Source organism: Phoca vitulina, unplaced genomic scaffold (genome assembly GCF_004348235.1).
Source record: "Phoca vitulina isolate PV1807 unplaced genomic scaffold, GSC_HSeal_1.0 scaffold2, whole genome shotgun sequence".
NCBI lineage: Eukaryota > Metazoa > Chordata > Mammalia > Carnivora > Phocidae > Phoca > Phoca vitulina.
The window spans coordinates 70,929,055-70,946,124 of record NW_022589705.1 but is presented as its reverse complement, the minus strand read 5'-3'; the positions used below and the strand labels follow the sequence as shown (position 1 = coordinate 70,946,124).

Here is a 17,070-nt window from a genome sequence, read left to right as displayed (position 1 = left end):
GATGTGAATACTGAGGTCCAGAGAATCAAGTGCCTTGACAAAGGTCAGGCAGGTGAAAAGGAGGGACCTTGAAACCATCCAAATGCCTTTCAGTTGAATTAATACATTTTTATGTTACATAACCTTTCATTCCATACTTTTATTTAGAAAAAGAAAATTGAAAGCGTCCCTTTTCTCCCCCTTTGCTCTTGAGAGTCACACATGAAGGTTCTACTGGTGCTGGCAGGATGTTATCACTTTGATACAGGGATGAAGTGAGGAAATTGGAGGCCAGCACCCCTTCTCAACTCCTGTTCCTATGGAGTGGCCATCATTCCTACCTACCTGATAATGCCTGCCCCTCCCAAAGCCCTTTCAGGCCCCTCTGTGGAAAGACTCCTAGTATCCCCACTTCACAGATGAGGAGACTGAGGCCAGGGAAAGTATCTGGTCACCGGTAAGGTCAGGGCTGGACCAGAAGCTCCAGCTACAGGCCAGAGCACCTATACTTCTCAATGCTGCTAGTGGCAAAAGCAGGGGCAGTGGCCCAGGAGCTACTGTAGGGGCAAATCCAGATCCTTAACACCAGCTTTTGAGAAATACTGTTTCTGGGGCACCTGGGTGGCTCAGGCAGTTAAGTCAGTTAAGACTCTTGACTTCAGCTCAGGTCATGATCTCCAGGTTATGAGATCCAGCATGGAGCCTGCTTACGATTCCTGCTCCCTCTGCCCCTCCACCCGCTAAAAAAATAAAAATAAATAAATACCATTCTAATACACAGAAGCAACTGCTGGAAAGCTGTACATCTAGACCGCTCTAGCATAGAGAGATGGAGCACTCCCCTTTAGCCAGTTACAGGCATGTCTAGTATAATGCTGCTCTCCAGGAAGTTTTGTCAGTTTCTGATGAAAAGCATCACTTTCCTAACAGTGTCTCACCTTCTAGTGCTTGCCTGGAACAGCAGGGTGGGCAGTTTCCTGTGCTGAGCTACTGGGTGGTTCATCGAGTTCACAAACCCACAGGGGGAAAGCTGGGACCCGGGGTCAGTTCAGGTGCACAGGGCTCTCCTGACGCCGCGCACGTGGGCCACCCAGGTCAGCAAGGGAGGGAGGCCGCAGAGCGTGGCCCTCCCGTGGAGATGGCGGGTTCGTGGGTTGTTCCCTCGGCCCCCAGATCGGACAGGAAATCAGCGGCAGGCCTGCAGACAGAGATTGCCCGCGGCGCCACTGCCGGCCCGTCAGCCCCACAGCCTTGGGAGCAGATCCGTGTTCGATGCTCTGAGACACCCTTCTTCACGCTCTGGGCCAAACCCTGTCACAGCCACCAGCCTAGACCTATGGCGTCCTGCACGTCCGGGATTCTTACACGGCCACGGAACAGAGGTGGTCTGTGCGGCCCCTGAATCCACAGAAATTGTCACCAAAGCTGTGCGTGTGGGAGTGGGAGTGTGTGTCAGTATTCATGGCACGCGTCCCCGGGTGCGGGGACAGAGCCCCGCTCCACACGATCCCTGCGCGTGCGCGGGAGGACACGGCTCCCACTGGCGACACCGCCTCCCAAGCAGCCTGGCTCCCGGCTGCGCATGCGCTGCGTGTCCAGCACCTGGTCGGCGCGTGGACGTTCTATTTCTCCCGCGCGGTCTGGGGAGGAAAAGCCCACCTCCTCCTGTCAGCGTGTGTGTCCACTGGCCCCGCCCAGCCCAGCTGTTGGCCTGTCCCTCGCTGGACCCGGTCCCCACTGCGAGGACAGGAAGCGCTCCCCACATCCGCCTCTGCCACCAGCCTGGTGACTTGTGGTCACTGAGCCCAGTAGCCAGAGAGAGTTTTTAAAAAGACTCACAGACATGTAATTAAAATCTCAGTGTTGGGTTTTGGGGAAGGTGCTGGGCGGCTCCTGCCCCTGCTTTCCGGAAACACAGATTTGTGGCGTTTGAAAGTGACAGGAGGCTAAAGTGAGACGGTACTAAATATACTGTCCTGGGCGTTTCCGGGCAGCGGGGGAAATGTGGGATTGATCCGCCACCCCAGCCTCCTGCCCAGACAGACCAGCCCGGCCACCGGCCCGCCTCGGCTCCCCCTCCAGCCTGTGCATCACCTTCCCCTCCGCCTATCTTCCACCCCCCCAAAACCACATCGTGCTTCTGCTGCCCAGAACCCTGAACCCCACTGGCCAGAGGCACAGCCCGCGCTCCTGGGCCGGAATTCCGCCCTCCAGAGTCAGACCACAGCCAGACTCACTGCCAGTCGCCCACAGCACTGCCAGACGCCCCCGCACTGCACACCTGTGCTTCCGAGGTCCCCTCTGCCTAGAATGTCTTCCCTGCCACCTTCTCCCCCCCGCCCCAGAGGACTCTGCCCCCTCCTTCAAGGCCAGTTCAGGTGGCACCTCCCCTGGGAAGCCTGCTCAGATCGCACCCCATCACGGGATCGTCCAGCTTCCCCGGGACCTGACCAGGTGTCACCAGGCGCTGTCACTGCTACCTTGCTCCCTCTTATTCCTTTCCAAGTTTCCCTCTGACCTCCTTGCTCCTTCACCTTGTCCCCAAACAGGACCTGCCATCCTTTCACCTTTTGCTGTCTTTATGGCTGTTGTTGCCCCTGCCTGTGCCGTCTGTCCCTCCGCCCTAGGCCTTTGTTCAGGCTGGCCCTTCCTCTGCAGTGTCCTCCCTTGACGTGGGGGCACATCCACTCTCACCCCTCGAGGCCCAGCCCCAGTGTCAGCTGCAAACACTTCCTCTCCCCCAGGCTCCTGAGCAGACACATCGGCAGACTCTGGACAGCCCTGGCCTCAGACTGTACTCGGTTCTGTCCCTGCCCGCCCCCGTGGCCCGTTTCTGCCTTGGGTCTGATGTCAGTCTTCCCAGAGGAGGGACCTGCCCTCTGCCTCATCCTTGGGTCCCAGAGCCAGCAGGGGATGGGTGGGGCAGGCTGGGTTTGGGGCTTGGGGGCCAGAAGTGGAGGCTGCTCTTGCCAGCACCACGGTGTGCCGGGCCCTGTGCCGGACACCTCAGCACACGGCCCCGCCGCGCCCTCTCAGCACGCAGGAGACAGAGCCTGGGCGCAAGCCCCTTTGCAGAGGACGGAGCCGTCCCCACCCAGGTGCCTTGGCCCCCAGCTCCACCCGGTTCTGCCCAGAGCGTAAGTGACCGGCGGCCCCACTCCGTCTTGCAGTGGAGCGTGACCGCACCCTGGGCCACCAGGAGCCCCACTGGAAGGAGTTCCGCTTCGACCTGACCCAGATCCCGGAGGGCGAGGCAGTCACGGCCGCCGAGTTCCGGATTTACAAGCTGGCCAGCGCCCACCTGCTCAACAGGACCCTGCACGTCAGCATGTTCCAGGTGGTCAGGGAGCAGTCCAACAGGTGCCTGCCCTGCACCCCGCCCCCCGAGGAAGCCTGGCCGGGGAGGGGACACTTCCCAGAGGACAGAAGGGGAGCTCCCTGGGGAGCACACCCTCAGAGGCAGAAGGATACTTGGCCGAGGCCTCGTGTCACTGTGGGGAGAGGCCCAGCATCGGTTCTGCCTCACTCCCTGCCCTGCTGTCCTGGCTGTGGGACCTTGGGCGGGTCACTGAGCCCCCGAGCCTCAGTTTCCACATCTGTACTGGGCACAGTAACACCTTCGTACAGTAGATACAGTGAGAGAAGGCACGCGGGGCGCCCAGGCCGAGCCAGGTGGGGTAGGTGCCCCACGCGTGCTCCCCCAGGCGGGCACTGGAAACAAAGGCAGCTGTGCCGGCCCTCAGTTAATTGTTTTTTCGTGTCCACAGGGAGTCTGACTTGTTCTTTTTGGATCTTCAGACGCTCCGAGCTGGGGACGAGGGCTGGCTGGTGCTGGACGTGACAACGGCCAGTGACCGCTGGTTGTTGAGCCGGAACAAGGACCTGGGGCTCCGCCTCTATGTGGAGACTGAAGACGGTAAGGCTCAGGGTTGCGCAGCAGGCCTTCTCCTGGGGGCTCCTCCACGCTGCTGGGGCAGAGCCAGCGGCAGCCCCCTCATTTGGCCCTGGAGGCCTGGCCTTGCTCAGCCCAGGGGCTGGGGCAATAATCCCCTACCTACTTTGGGGGCTCAGCGGGGCGCAGAGGGCGAGGTTCCCACAGCGGGAGGCCCCCTACCACAGCGGTCTCCCTCCTCTCCTTTTGCAGAACCAACATTTCAGTCACTAAGAGGGAGTCCGCATTGTCCCTCCCCAAGAGCAGCTGTGTATGTGGGGCGTTTCGGGCAGGGCCGAGGGGAGATGGTTACACCTTCAGACTCAGATCAGAGAGGGAGGCCTGGGTTTGAATCCCAGCTCGGCAACACTCTAACCCAGTGACCTTGGCAGGATACTTACCTTCTAAGCCTCAGTGTCCTCCTCTGTAGAATGAGGATTCACACCTTCATTCATTCCCCAGGTAGCTGGGGGAGAGCCTCCTTTATCATAGGCAGTGGGGAGGGAGAGCCCAAAGGTGGGCACAGGATGAGTGCATCTGAGCTACAGCAAGGGGCCGCCGTGGCTGGAGCTGGGCGGGCCGGGGCGAGGTGGGAGAGGAGACTGAGAGCTGCAGGGCACACTCTGAGGTGAACCCGGGCCTGGTGTCGGAGTGTTGAGGGTAGCTCCCTGTACTCCACAGCAACGGAGGATGTCAGGATCGGAGTCAGGTTTTTAGAAAAGAGCCCTCTGAGCCACCCCCTCGAGGAGGGCAACACTCACCCCTGGTGTGACCACACGTAGTGACTTAGGCTCCCCAAAAGTACAGTGGAAACAAGGTGGGGGAGGTACCTTCACAGAGGAGAGAGCTGACCGCACGACCTCAGCAGGTGATCAAGGCTTATACGAATGTCCTGTACATGGTGCGTCACCGTGGACATGATGGGGTGGGCAGAGCCAGCGGATCATCTTCCCCCCAAAACCCAGAACCCCATCTAACCGTGAGAAAACATCAGACAAACCCAAATTGAAGGACATGCTACAGAATGCCTGACAAGACTTCTCAAAACTGTCCAGGTCATCAAATACAAAGAAAGTCTGAGATACTGTAACAGCCCAGAGGAGCCTAAGCAGTTATAACAACGGAATGTGGGATCCGGGATGGGACCCTGGAGGAGAAAAAGGACATTGGGGAAGACCCGTGAGATCCGAACACATCTGTTTAGTTTATCATCAGGCACCAGTGTTGGTTCATTAGTTGTGACAAGTGCCCGGCGCTCACTTCAGTGTTAACATTTCCCGGGGAAACTGGCCCTGGGTGTCTGGGAACTCTCTGTACTGTCCTTGCGGTTTTTCTGTAAATGTCAACTATTGTAAAATAAAACTTAGCATATGTATCCAACAAAGGCTGTGCCCCCTGACATCAGCAGGGACAGTAGTCGCGAGAGCGAAGTCAGAGAGGCCCGGGAGCCACACAGCCTGCAGGGGAGAGTGGGGGAGGTGCTTGTTGATAGCAGCAGAAATGGAGAAAAGTGGATAGAGGAGGAATCATGGAAAACGTGGATTGAGCCAGTGGCCATTTTTAATAGAATCTTTTTTTTTCCTGCCCGAGTAAAAGTAGAGGAGGGGCAGACTTGAGAGAGCCAGCCAAGAGTCCTTTTTTGGCCACGATGTTATTGAGAGCCCTGGTTGACATCCAGATGGAATGTCAGCTCGGACAGGTGAGTGCTGGGGCGCAGGTGTGGGAAGCGCTGACATCTAAGTGTCTTGAGAGCCATGGGACCTAAGCAGGTCACCCGGGCAGGAGGTGTCAATGGAGAAGGAAGGGGACGGCCCAGAACCCTGGGGCCTTCCATATGGAAAAGGCTGCACAGAAGGGGTTTTGCGGAGGATCTATCCTTCCCACCCATGGGGTTTGGGGCTGGAGACGGCCTTCCCGCCAACCCCTGCGCCCAGGGTCGGTCTTCCCCTCAGTGACGCCGCCACGGGGCTTCTGTGGGCACTGCTCCTTCCCCATCTGGTCACAAGGTTTGGGTCCCCTGGGCCGGGAGGTGTGGCGCTTCTGGAGCCCCTCGGAGTGTGGAGAGGCCAGGCTGTGGGGGGCCACCTGGTCCCCACGTCACGGCCCCACATGCCCTCCCTGCTCTGGACACGGTGGCTACAGCAGTCTGTCCCCACCGGGTCCGGTGCCCGGAGGCAGAGCGCACGATGGCGGCCTTCCGGCGGCTGGCGATGGTGCTTGGGCGCTGCGTCCCCGCTGGCCATTCGGGGCCCATGCTGGCCGAGGCCCAGGGCGGTGTGCGCGGCCTGGCCACCAACGCTCGTGCCCGTGCCAAATTCTACGCGGATCCCATGGAGGCCGTGAAAGATATCTCTGACAGGGCCAAGATCATGGTCGGCGGCTTTGGGCTCTGCGGGATTCCAGAGAACCTGATAAAGGTGCTGCTGGAGACGCACGTCAAGGACTTGACCGTGGTCAGCAGCAACGTGGGGATGGACGACTTCGGCCTGGGCCTTTTACTGGAGACCAAGCAGATCCCCCGCATCATTGGCTCCCACGTGGGGGGAGCGTGCTGTGCGGGCACCACTACCTGTCGGGCGAGCTAGAGCCGGAGCTGCTGCCCCAGGGCACCCTGGCCGAACGCATCTGTGCAGGGGCGCCGGGGTGCCCTCGTTCTACACACCCACGGCCTACAGGACCCTGGCGCAGGAGGGAGGCACCGGCGGCCGACGGCCACGTGGTCATCATGAGCCTGCCCCGAGAGGTGAGGAGTTTCAGGGGGACCACTATCTTCTGGAGCAGGCCATCTCGGCCCATTTTGCTTTGGTGAAAGGGTGGAAGGCCAACCGCACAGGAAACATCATCTTCAGAAGAAGTGCGAGGAATTTCAACGTGCCCATGTGCAAAGCGGCAGAAACCTCAGTGGTGGAGGTGAAGACATTGTGGATGTGGGGATGTTTGCCCCCGAAGACGTCCACATTCCTAACATTGATGTGAACCCTGTAATCCAGAGGGAAAGATATGAGAAAAGAATTGAGTGTCTAACCGTGCAGACAGAGGAAGGTGAAAAAGCCAAGTCTGTGGGTGACCTCAAGGCCCGGATCATCACATGGGCAGCTCTTGAATTTGAGGATGGCATGTACACCGATTTGGGCACAGGATCCCCTCTCCTGGCCAGCAACTACATCAGCCCCAATATAACTGTTTATCTTCATAGTGAAAATGGGATCCTGGGCTTGGGTCTGTTTCCATTAAAAGAGGAGGTGGACGCAGATCTCATCAATGCGGACAAGCAGACGGTCACCGTTTTCCCCGGGGGCTGTTTTTTCTCCCGCGATGACTCATCTGCCATAATTCGAGGGGGACACCTCCACCTCATCATGATGGGAGCCATGGAGGTTTCCCAGTACGGTGACCTGGCTAACTGGATGATTCCAGAAAGAAAGTGAAAGGCATGGGGGGAGCCATGGATTTGGTGTCCAGCGTCAAGACCAGAGTGGTGGTCACCATGCAACACCGCACCAAGGACAAGGACCCCAAAATTGTGGAGAAATGCACCATACCACTGACCGGGAAGTGCTGTGTAGACCGAATCATCCCCGAGAAGGCCGGGTTCGATGACGTGCACAAGTGAGGCCTGACACGGATGGAACTCTGCTGATGGAGGATGACGTCAAAAAGAGCACAGGCATCCCCCCCTTTGCCGTATCACCCGACCCTCAGACCCACACAGCCCGTGGCAGCCTGAGCGGGGAAGGAAGCCCTGGTCCCAGAGGGTGGGTTTCATTGGAACCCACAGGAGGTGTGATCACTTCTGTCCGAGGTGCTGGCCGCCTGACCAGCTTTCCTACCGCCAGACAGACTATTCTCTCAAGAGGGATATGGCTTTAATTAAAAACCAAAGGAGAATGTAGCCGTTTATCTTCTGTGTTCTGTGTGTCCTGAGATCGGTCTGGTACCATCGTCGGGCATGCAGACACCCTCCTCACTGTGCTGTTTACATGAAATTCTGTGCAGCTCAGATGAGCCCACAGGACAGCTTTCACGGAAGGGCCTTCCCTCGTGAATGAGCCACGAAATGTGGGAGGAAGGCGTGACCACCCCCGTACACCCAAGGCTCCACTTTGCCAGCACCGTGAAAAATATACAAGCCAAACATGCACCGTGACCAGAGGAATGCTGCCTGCCTGAGCTTGTCTTCCTGCGGCCCCTCTGGCTTTTCCTCTGGGGCCTTGCATCTTGGGGCTAAATTCTGTAGCCTCCCCTCTTCCTCCCTGCACGGCCTCCTTCTCATGGCTAAACAGATGTGTCTGGAAGGGCAGCAAGGCTGTCTAGCTGGGCCAGAGCTCTGGTAAAGCAGTGACAGGTGGGGAGAGAGGTTCCTCTGTAGATAAACAGGACCCTGTGTGCTGTCAAAGGCGGCGGCTTGTGGTAGGAGGGGTTCTAGAAACCAAGACGTACTTAATGGGTTTTCTCCTCTTCAGACATGGGTTCCTGTGTCCCCCAGGACACTCAGACCCTTTCTGCCTGTTGTGGAGCCCTAGACTGGCCTGTTGTCTCCACTCTCTTAGAACACAGGAGAGGCTGTGAGGTGTTTCATCCTGAACCCACAGTCTCACAGCCTTTAAAGAACAAAATGAGTTCCTATGTGTACATGCGTGCACACGTGCCCGTGCATCCATGTGCGTGTCCAAATGTGTGCGTGTGTGTGATGGTAAAAACAAAGCCTGACACGGAGCACGACGCACGTTCTCAGTGTAGCTCTTGAGGGGCACACAACCATCAGGAGCACGTGGGCAGGAACTGGAGATTCTAGCTGTGAAGGAAGGCCTTTCAGAAGAGGCCTCCTTGGGGCCTCGCCCTGAAGGAAGGGCCAGATCCTGGAACGGAGGGATGGAGACACCGCTCCCTGAGGGGGCAGCCTGGGGTTTGGGGGTAAGTGGCCAGGGACCATGACCAGGTTGGGGGTGGAATGGAAGGTCATCAAGTGGATGGATAGCGGGGCACCTTCTGGGGCTTCTGGGGAGTGGCCCTGATTGGCCCTGGTGTCAGTTCCCAGTGTGGGGCAGGCAGAGCTTCCAGGAGCAGAGAGAGAGAGGTGTCTAAGATGGTAGGAAGAAGGAGGAGGGTTGAGTTCCTCCTTCTCACGGGATGCAGTAACCTAGCCAGAGGGACAAAGGCAGACTGGTCCACAGCTGGGACTCTCCGAGGGTTCAGCCAGGCACCCTGATTGTCCTTCAGCGTGGCACCAGGGTCACACCCATGGCCGCAGGCTGAGGTGGGGCCGGGTCTGTGGGGAAGAGTCAGGTGGCGCCCAGAGCAGGAGGAGGCCTGGGGGAGAGGTGGGAGTGATCTTGGCCTGGCCCAGCTGGGTGGGGGTGTGTTAGGCCTTGACCACCTGCCCTGGGACAGGATGCGGCAGGTGAGCTGCCAAGACCTCTGGGCGCTGATGGAGCAGACTGAGAAGTGGGGTGAGGCTGGAGGTTTCATGGGTCCCCCCTAGCCCAGAGAAGCAGCATGTTCCATCCAGGGCAAAGGGGAAAGGCCACAGCGTGGCCCACATTCTCAAGGCATGGCTGCACATACCCCATCAGGTGCAAAGGGGACAGCATGCCTGCCAGCACCCCACAGGGTCAGGTATAGAGCCAGGGACCCTGGGCCCCAGAGATGCCCACCTCTGCCTTTCTAGAAAGCAGCCTTCCAGAGCCGGGCAGCCTAGGGCCCCACCCCCTAGACCTCTCGGGCCTTCCCTGCAGCCCCTTCTCTCTGCCCCCGGGAGACCCCAGGAAGACCCTTGATCAGACGGGTGCACAAGGAGAGCGAACAGTGAACACAGCCTCAGGCGACAGATCGCCCTCCCTGGCTCCTCGGTGGACAGTTCTCTCCGGGGAACAGGGGCAGGGCAGCGGCACCCGCAGGGGTGGAGGGCTGCCCAGCCCAGGGTCATGGAGTTGCACTCCAGTGCTGTGTGGACGACAGTCATCCTCCTGCTCCCATCCACTCTGTGCTCCTCGTGGCCTCACTGGCCTTGCCCCTCTGCCCACAGGGCTTGTATGTGTCTTGTGGCTCAGGGTCCTCATGGTTCTGCTGCTTCCTCATGACTGACTTGCTATGACCCAGACTCTCCCGAGTGGCTTCTCTCTGGGCTCCTTCCAGGGTCTGCTCCTGCAGCTGACGACCTCCTGTCCCAGCAGGATCGCTGCCCAGTGGAGCCTCCGATGGGTCCAGTGCATTTGTGTGTGGCAGGTGATGTCATAGGTCAGAGTTTAGTCTCTGGATTCGTCGTTCAGTCACCTTGGCCCAAGGACACGGGCCTACAGCACAGCTGTTTAAGGGCTGACCTTTACCAGCTGAGCAGGACTGTGGGTGGGGCGGGCAGTGCCCTTGACCTGTGGTGTGTCCCAGTGAATCATAGTAGACCCGGTAATGGAGCAAACATAGGTATTTGTACATGTGGGCATCTGTATACTGTATGATAAACCCATGTGTTTCTATACACACGTGTGCGTGCGTGCATCAGGGTGGCCACACTGAGGGGACATGGACACGGAAGGGGAACAGTTGGCTCTGTGTGTTACGAAACATAAAATTGAGTTACTAATCCTCTCCGTCGTTTAAGAAAATTCCACAGGAAGAGGACATGAAGGGGTCTGCGGCGTTCTCGTCTTTACAGCGAAAGCCAGGAAATAACCGATGTGTTTAAAGCGAAGCTAATATCTAAATACTAAGCGGTGTTTTCTCAAAGGAATTTTATACGTTTGAAATGCTCATAGTGGAGACATTTTAATGGCAGTGAACATGTTTGTGTGAAAAAGTTGGAAAAAATACAGACACTTTTGGTCACCATTGTGTAAAACTTCAATTGACATGAAAATATTCCAGAAAAATGAAAATGCTGTGTTGGAGCGTGGAGAGATTTCTGAGTGATGTTTTTTTTTTTTTTTTCCTCAAACGTTGTAGTTGCTATTGTATTACTTTGACAGTTAAAAAATCAGGAGGCAGGGAGCCTGGGTGGCTCAGTTGTTTGAACGGCCCATTCTTGGTTTCGGCCCAGGTCGTGATCTCAAGGTCATGGGATCGAGCCCTGCGTCAGTCTCTGCGCTCAACGTGGAGTCTGCTTGAGATTCTCTCTCCATCACCCTCTGCCCCCCCCCTCAAATAAATAAATAAATCTTTAAAAAATCAGGAGGTCATTTAGAAATACAAAGAGGTACAGGAAGTTAGTTTTACTGGTGGACTCGACATTTCCAGGGATCATGAGTGTGTTTCGCAAGACATCCTCATCTTTAAGCAGCTTCGGGGTCAAATCCCATTTTCATGGGCGCTCCTCTTCCTAGCCAGAGGCCCCCATGTTTCCCTGCTGACGGCCTTTTCTCTCTTTTTTGACCCACAAACCTGGAGTTAACGTCTTAAGTGAATAAGAACTTGGGGTCTGGAATTAGACGTGGGCTGAACCCCAGCTCTGGGACTTTGGCCGGATGTCTCTGCCCCGCTGCCCCCGGTGTCCTGTTTGTGGGCATCGGGGTAGACTTAGGGCCCTGCTCTTGGCAATGGTGGGCAGAACAAGCCCTCGCTACATCCTGGCAGCTGCTCCCATCCGCTGGGGCACGATCCATCGAGTCCCCCGAAAGTATGGGGTGGGTGGGAGAACTCGGGCCTCGGAGCCCTCAACTGGGGTGGGAACCACGGTTCTGTGCGTCCCTGGCTGTGTGGCTCCAAAGTTTCTCCATGAAGCGTGTGGTCCAGGTTACTGTGGAGATGCACGAGGTCACGAGTGGGAGTCGCTCGAACCTGTAAAGGGCTTCAAGGATGGCAGTGTTCACAATTGTCACGAATGACGACCCTGTGTTGGCGAGGCCCCCCTCCCCCCGTCTCCCTCGGACCATCTCCCTCGGGTCTCCAGATGAGGAGACTGAGACCCTCCGCCTCCGTGCACCGGGGCCCGCGCAGGCTTGGGCAGAAGGGTCCCTGCTGTCCCCTGTGCCCAGCCCGTGCATGCAAGTGACCGCCCTCTCTCCTCTCTCCGTCCCAGGGCACAGCGTGGATCCTGGCCTGGCCGGTCTGCTGGGGCGACGGGCGCCGCGCTCCAAGCAGCCTTTCCTGGTCACTTTTTTCAGGGCGAGCCCCAGTCCCGTCCGAGCCCCTCGGGCAGCCAGGCCCCTGAAGAGGAGGCCGCCGAAGAAAACCAACGAGCTGCCGCACGCGAACAGACTCCCAGGGATCTTTGGTGAGGTCCGGGGCGGGCCTGGGGCTGGGCCCGAGAACAGCTCCGGGGGACAGAACCATCCGGGGCGTCTTCAAGCCTGTGCTCACCCTCCAGCACTTTCCTGACACCCTCCTTTGCCTCGTGTGCCCTGAGGACCAGCCACTGCCCTCTCCGTCCCTGCCACCCAGAAGCGCCTTCTCGGCCCTCCCCTGGCTCACCAGGGCTTTTTCCAGAAGCCTCTGTCAGCATCAGGTGCCCCTTCCTCGAGGCACTAGTGCCTCTCAGGTCTCCCCTGGGGACCGAGGATCCACAGTTGTTTATGTGAGGGTCTCCCCACCAGACTGAGCCCCTCAGGATCAGGGGTGGGCCTGCCCTGCCTTCCTGCCGTCCATTCCTCCACGGGGAGTCAGCCCTTTGGCCTCCGTGGAGCCACTCAATCCGGTGGAATGGGTGCAGCAGCAGAGGTGGGGTGAGGTCAGGAGGTGTCTCTGCGGAAAGGGAGGAGCCACCTGATGGCCCACGGTCCCCTGGCTGTGTACTGGAGCATCAGGGGCCACAGGCTGGAGGTCGGGAGGCTGGGAGGGCAGGGTTACTCTGTAGCTATCGGGAGCCACCTGGAGCCATCGACGTTTCTCGAGCTGGGTCATGGCACCAGCAGAGCTGCAGGATGGGCTTTATGACACCAGATGCGTTAGTTTCACTTCATTCATTTGTTCAACACATGTGCCCAGTGGGGTGTCCCCGCCCTGGGAGCTCCCTGGGGTAGCTGCCTGAGCAGGAACCCCAGAAAAGACCTGTTTCTGTCCCTGCAGATGATGTTCACGGTACCGATGGGCGGCACGTTTGCCGGCGGCACGAGCTCTACGTCAGCTTCCAGGACCTCGGCTGGCTGGTAATTTCTGACTCTCCTCCTTCTTCTTAAATAACAGGCCCCACCCGGAGGTTCTAAGTGTAGCTCCAGGAGGAGGTAGAATTATGGGTGACTTTCACTTTCTCATGCATTAGGTTCTTCTGTGTTTTCTGAAGGGAGAATGTCTTACTTTTCCTGTGAGAAGGTGCTTTTTGGTAACAACCATGAAAACAGGATAGTCTGAATCCTCAGCCCTAACACGTCACATCTGCAACAGGGAAACGGAGGCTGGGCGGGCAGTGCGCGTGCACATCTGCTGGGTCTGCGACTCTACGAGACGTGGGCAGTGGGGGCAGGTGGGGAGGACGCGGCCCATTGCCGACTGCCCGTGAGGGGGACAGAGCTGTGCCTGGTCCTGCCTGCTGAGGGTCTCCCGGCGGTGCCCGGCCTCTTGGGGAACCTGCCTGGAGGGACCCTGGGGGGCTGACTGGCCTGGGGTTGGGGGAGGGGGTGTCTGGATGGGACTCACCTTCTCCCATTACCCCCCCAGGACTGGGTCATTGCCCCCCAAGGCTACTCGGCCTATTACTGTGAGGGGGAGTGTTCCTTCCCGCTGGACTCGTGCATGAACGCCACCAACCACGCCATCCTGCAGTCCCTGGTCAGTACTGCGTCCGTCGGTCCGGGCCCACGGGGAGAGGGGCTGGGCACAGCCAGGGGGATGGAAGCCCCTGCTGGGGGGTCGGGGGCTCTCTGCCCAGAACCTTCCCTGGACGTGTAGACTCCTGTGCGCCTGAACCCACTATTCCCGACTTACCCTGACCGCTGGTGCGCACCCCGCTCTGTGCACTGCACACGCACGTGCAAGGCCTTCGCGGACAGTATGTGGGTGCCCCGACTGACAAGACACGCTCGCGGTCAGACACACGGCACACACGTAGCGGACGTGCGTCCCTCCCGGGACCCGTGTGCTGAGCACACACACACCGTGTGCGCGGGCGCGCTCGGCTCCCGGGACGCAGATGGCCGTGGGGTGGGTGACGCGCATGTGCGTTCAGCCGCCCGCTGCGTGTGTGCGCGGGGCGGGGCGCAGGTGTGCCCGGCCGAGCCGCTGGGCTTCGGCCTCCCCTTCGGTTCACCTCGCTGTTGGCGCTCTTTCCCGGCTCTTTAGCCCTCTGTGCTTTCCCCAGATGGTATGGCTCCCAGTGCTGCGGCTGGGGGACCTTCAAATGCTGAAAAATCTATTGAAATGATTATATGGTTTTAGTCCTTTCTCTTATTGATGTATCAGATTGATTTGTGAATATTGAACAACCGTCCCATCCCAGGAGTAAATCCCACTTGATCATCATGAATGATTTTTTAATGTATTGTTGGATTTAGTGTGCTAATATTTTGTTGAGAATTTTGCATCTATGTTCATCAGCAATACTGGCCTCTCTTTACTCGTGGTGCCTTTATCTGGTTTTGGTATCAGGGTAATGCTGGCCTCGCAGAATGAATTTGGAAGTTTTCCTACCACTCTTATTTTTGGAATAGTTTGAGAATAAGTATAATTCCTCTCTAAATGTTTGGTAGAGTTTACCTATGAAGCCATCTGGTCCTGGACTTTTGTTTCTTAGGAGTTTTTTGATTACTGATTCAATTTCATTGCTGGTAATTGGTCTGTTCAACTTTTCTATTTCTTCCTGCTTCAGTTTTGGTAGATTATGTTTCTAGGAATTTATTCATTTCTTATAGGTTGTCCAATTTGTTGGCATGTAATTTTCATAATATTCTTTTATGATCTTTTATATTTCTGTGGTGTTGGTATTTCTCCTCTTTTACTTCTAATTTTGAGTCTGACTAAAGGTTTATCAGTTTTATTGATCTTTTCAAAGAACCAGTTCCTGGTTTCCTTGATCTGATCTATTGGTTTTGTTTGTTTTTTAAGTATCTCTGCACCCAACATGGGGTTCAAACTCATAACCCCACTATCAAGAGTCCCATGCTCCACCAGCTGAGCCAGCCAGGTGCCCAGGTTTCTTTCTTTTCTTCCCTTCCCTTTCTCTCTCTTCCCCCCTTCCCTTCCTTTCTTTTTTTTTTCTTTCCTTCCTTCCTTTCCTTTTCCTCCATTTCTTTCATTTCTATTTATTTCTGCTGTAGTTTTTATTATTTCCTTCCTTCTGCTGGTTTAGTTCTTTTTCTAACTCCTTTAGGTTTAAGATTAGGTTATTTGAGATTTTTTTGTTGTTGTTCCTTGAGGACTGTACTGCTATAAACTTCCCTCTTAGGACAGATTTTGCTGCACCCCAAAGATTTGGGACCATTGTGCTTTCATTTTCATTTGTTTCCATGTATTTCTTAAATGTCCTCTTTGATTTGTTGGTTGACCCATTCATTGTTTGATAGCATGTTATTTAACCTCCATGTATTTGAGCTCCTTCCAGACTCTCTTATGGTGGGTTTCTAGTTTCATAGTGTTATGGTTAGAAAAGATGCATGGTATGATTTTAATCTTTTGTAATTTGCTGAGACTAGTTTTGTGGCCTAATATGTGATATGTTCTGGAAAATGCTCCATGTGCACTTGTAAAGAATGTGTATTTTGCTTAGAATGGAATGTTGTGGGGCGCCCTGGGTGGCTCAGTCAGTTATGCATCTGCCTTCAGCTCAGGTCATGATCCCAGGATCCTGGGATTGAGCCCCACATCGAGCTTCTTGCTCAGCAGGTTGCCTGCCTCTCCCTCTGATGCTCCCCCTACTTGTGCGCTCTCTCTCTCTCAAATAAATAAAATTTATTTAAAAAATAGAATGGAATGTTCTGAATATATGTTAAAACCATCTGGTCAAATGTGTCATTCAAAGACACAGTTTTCTGTTGATTTTGTTTGGATGATCTATCCACTGTTGTAACTGGGGTGTTAAAGTCCCTGCTATTTTGTATTATTATCAATTACTTCATGTTTGTCATTAACTGCTTTATGTATTTGAGTGCTCCCATATTGGGTGTATAAATATTTACAATTGTTTTATCTTCTTTTTTTAAAGATTTTATTTATTAGAGAGAGAGAGAGGGAGCATGAGCAGGGGGAGGGGCAGAGGGAGAAGCAGACTCCCCGCTGAGTAGGGAGCCCAATGCGGGGCTCGATCCCAAGACCCCGGGATCATGACCTGAGCCGAAGGCAGACGCTTAACCAACTGGGCCACACAGGCGCCCCTACAGCCTTTATTTTAAAGTCTATTTTGTCCCATATAAGCATTGGTGTCCTGGCTTTATTTTCATGTGTTTGCATAATAAATGCTTCTCTATCCCTTTACTTTCAGTCTGCAGGTGTCTTTAGATCTGAAATGAGTTTCTTGTGTAGGCAGCATATAGATGGGTTTTGTTTTGTTTTGTATCAATTCCATCACCCTAAGACTTTTGATTGGAGCATTTAGTCCATTTACATTCAAAGTATTTTTTTTAAAGACTTTATTCATTTGAGAGAGAGAGACAGAGCACAAGCAGGGGGAGAGGGAAAAGCAGACTTCCTGCTGAGCTGGGAGCCCAACGTGGAATGCGGGGCTCGATCCCAGGACCTGGAGATCATGACCTGAGCCAAAGGCAGAGGCTTAACCATCTGAGCCACCCAGGCGCCCCATTCAATGTAATTATTGATAGGGATGTATATATTACCATTTTGTTACTTTTGTTACAGTTGTTTTTGTAGTTTTTCTCTGTTCCTTTCTTCCTTTGCACTCTTCTCTCATGACTAGTTGGCTTTCTTTAGTGACATATTTGGATACCTTTCCCTTCAATTTTTGCCCTTCTATAACTGGTTTTTGATTTGTGGTTTACCATTAGGTTTGTACATAACATTTTCTGCATAGAGCAGTCTATATTAAGTTGATGGTTGTTTAAGATGAACCCGTTCTTTACTCCCCCCAACCTCATCATTTAGGTATATGGTGTCCTGCTTGACATCCTTTTATTTTCTGATTCCCTTGCCTGATTTTTTTTTTTTTTTTTTAAGATTGTATTTATTTGCGAGAGAGAGAATGAGAGGGAGGAGCGGACTCCCTGCTGAGCAGGGAGCCCGATGCGGGACTCGATCCCAGGACTCCAGGATCATGACCTGAGCCGAAGGCAGTCGCCCAACCAACT

General features: G+C 55.3%; 1 protein-coding gene and 1 pseudogene across 1 annotated transcript in view; both read left to right on the top strand.

The window, feature by feature from the left end:
• Positions 1 to 17,070, top strand: part of LOC116649461 (bone morphogenetic protein 8B-like) — a 31,624-nt gene that overhangs the window by 10,663 nt on the left and 3,891 nt on the right. The window contains exons 2-6 of the mRNA XM_032432274.1: positions 3,150 to 3,339; positions 3,747 to 3,895; positions 11,922 to 12,116; positions 12,908 to 12,987; positions 13,496 to 13,606. Of these exons, the coding sequence (XP_032288165.1) occupies positions 3,150 to 3,339; positions 3,747 to 3,895; positions 11,922 to 12,116; positions 12,908 to 12,987; positions 13,496 to 13,606 (725 nt within the window). The remainder of the gene's footprint in view (positions 1 to 3,149; positions 3,340 to 3,746; positions 3,896 to 11,921; positions 12,117 to 12,907; positions 12,988 to 13,495; positions 13,607 to 17,070) is intronic.
• On the top strand, positions 6,097 to 8,479 carry LOC116641446 (annotated as a pseudogene).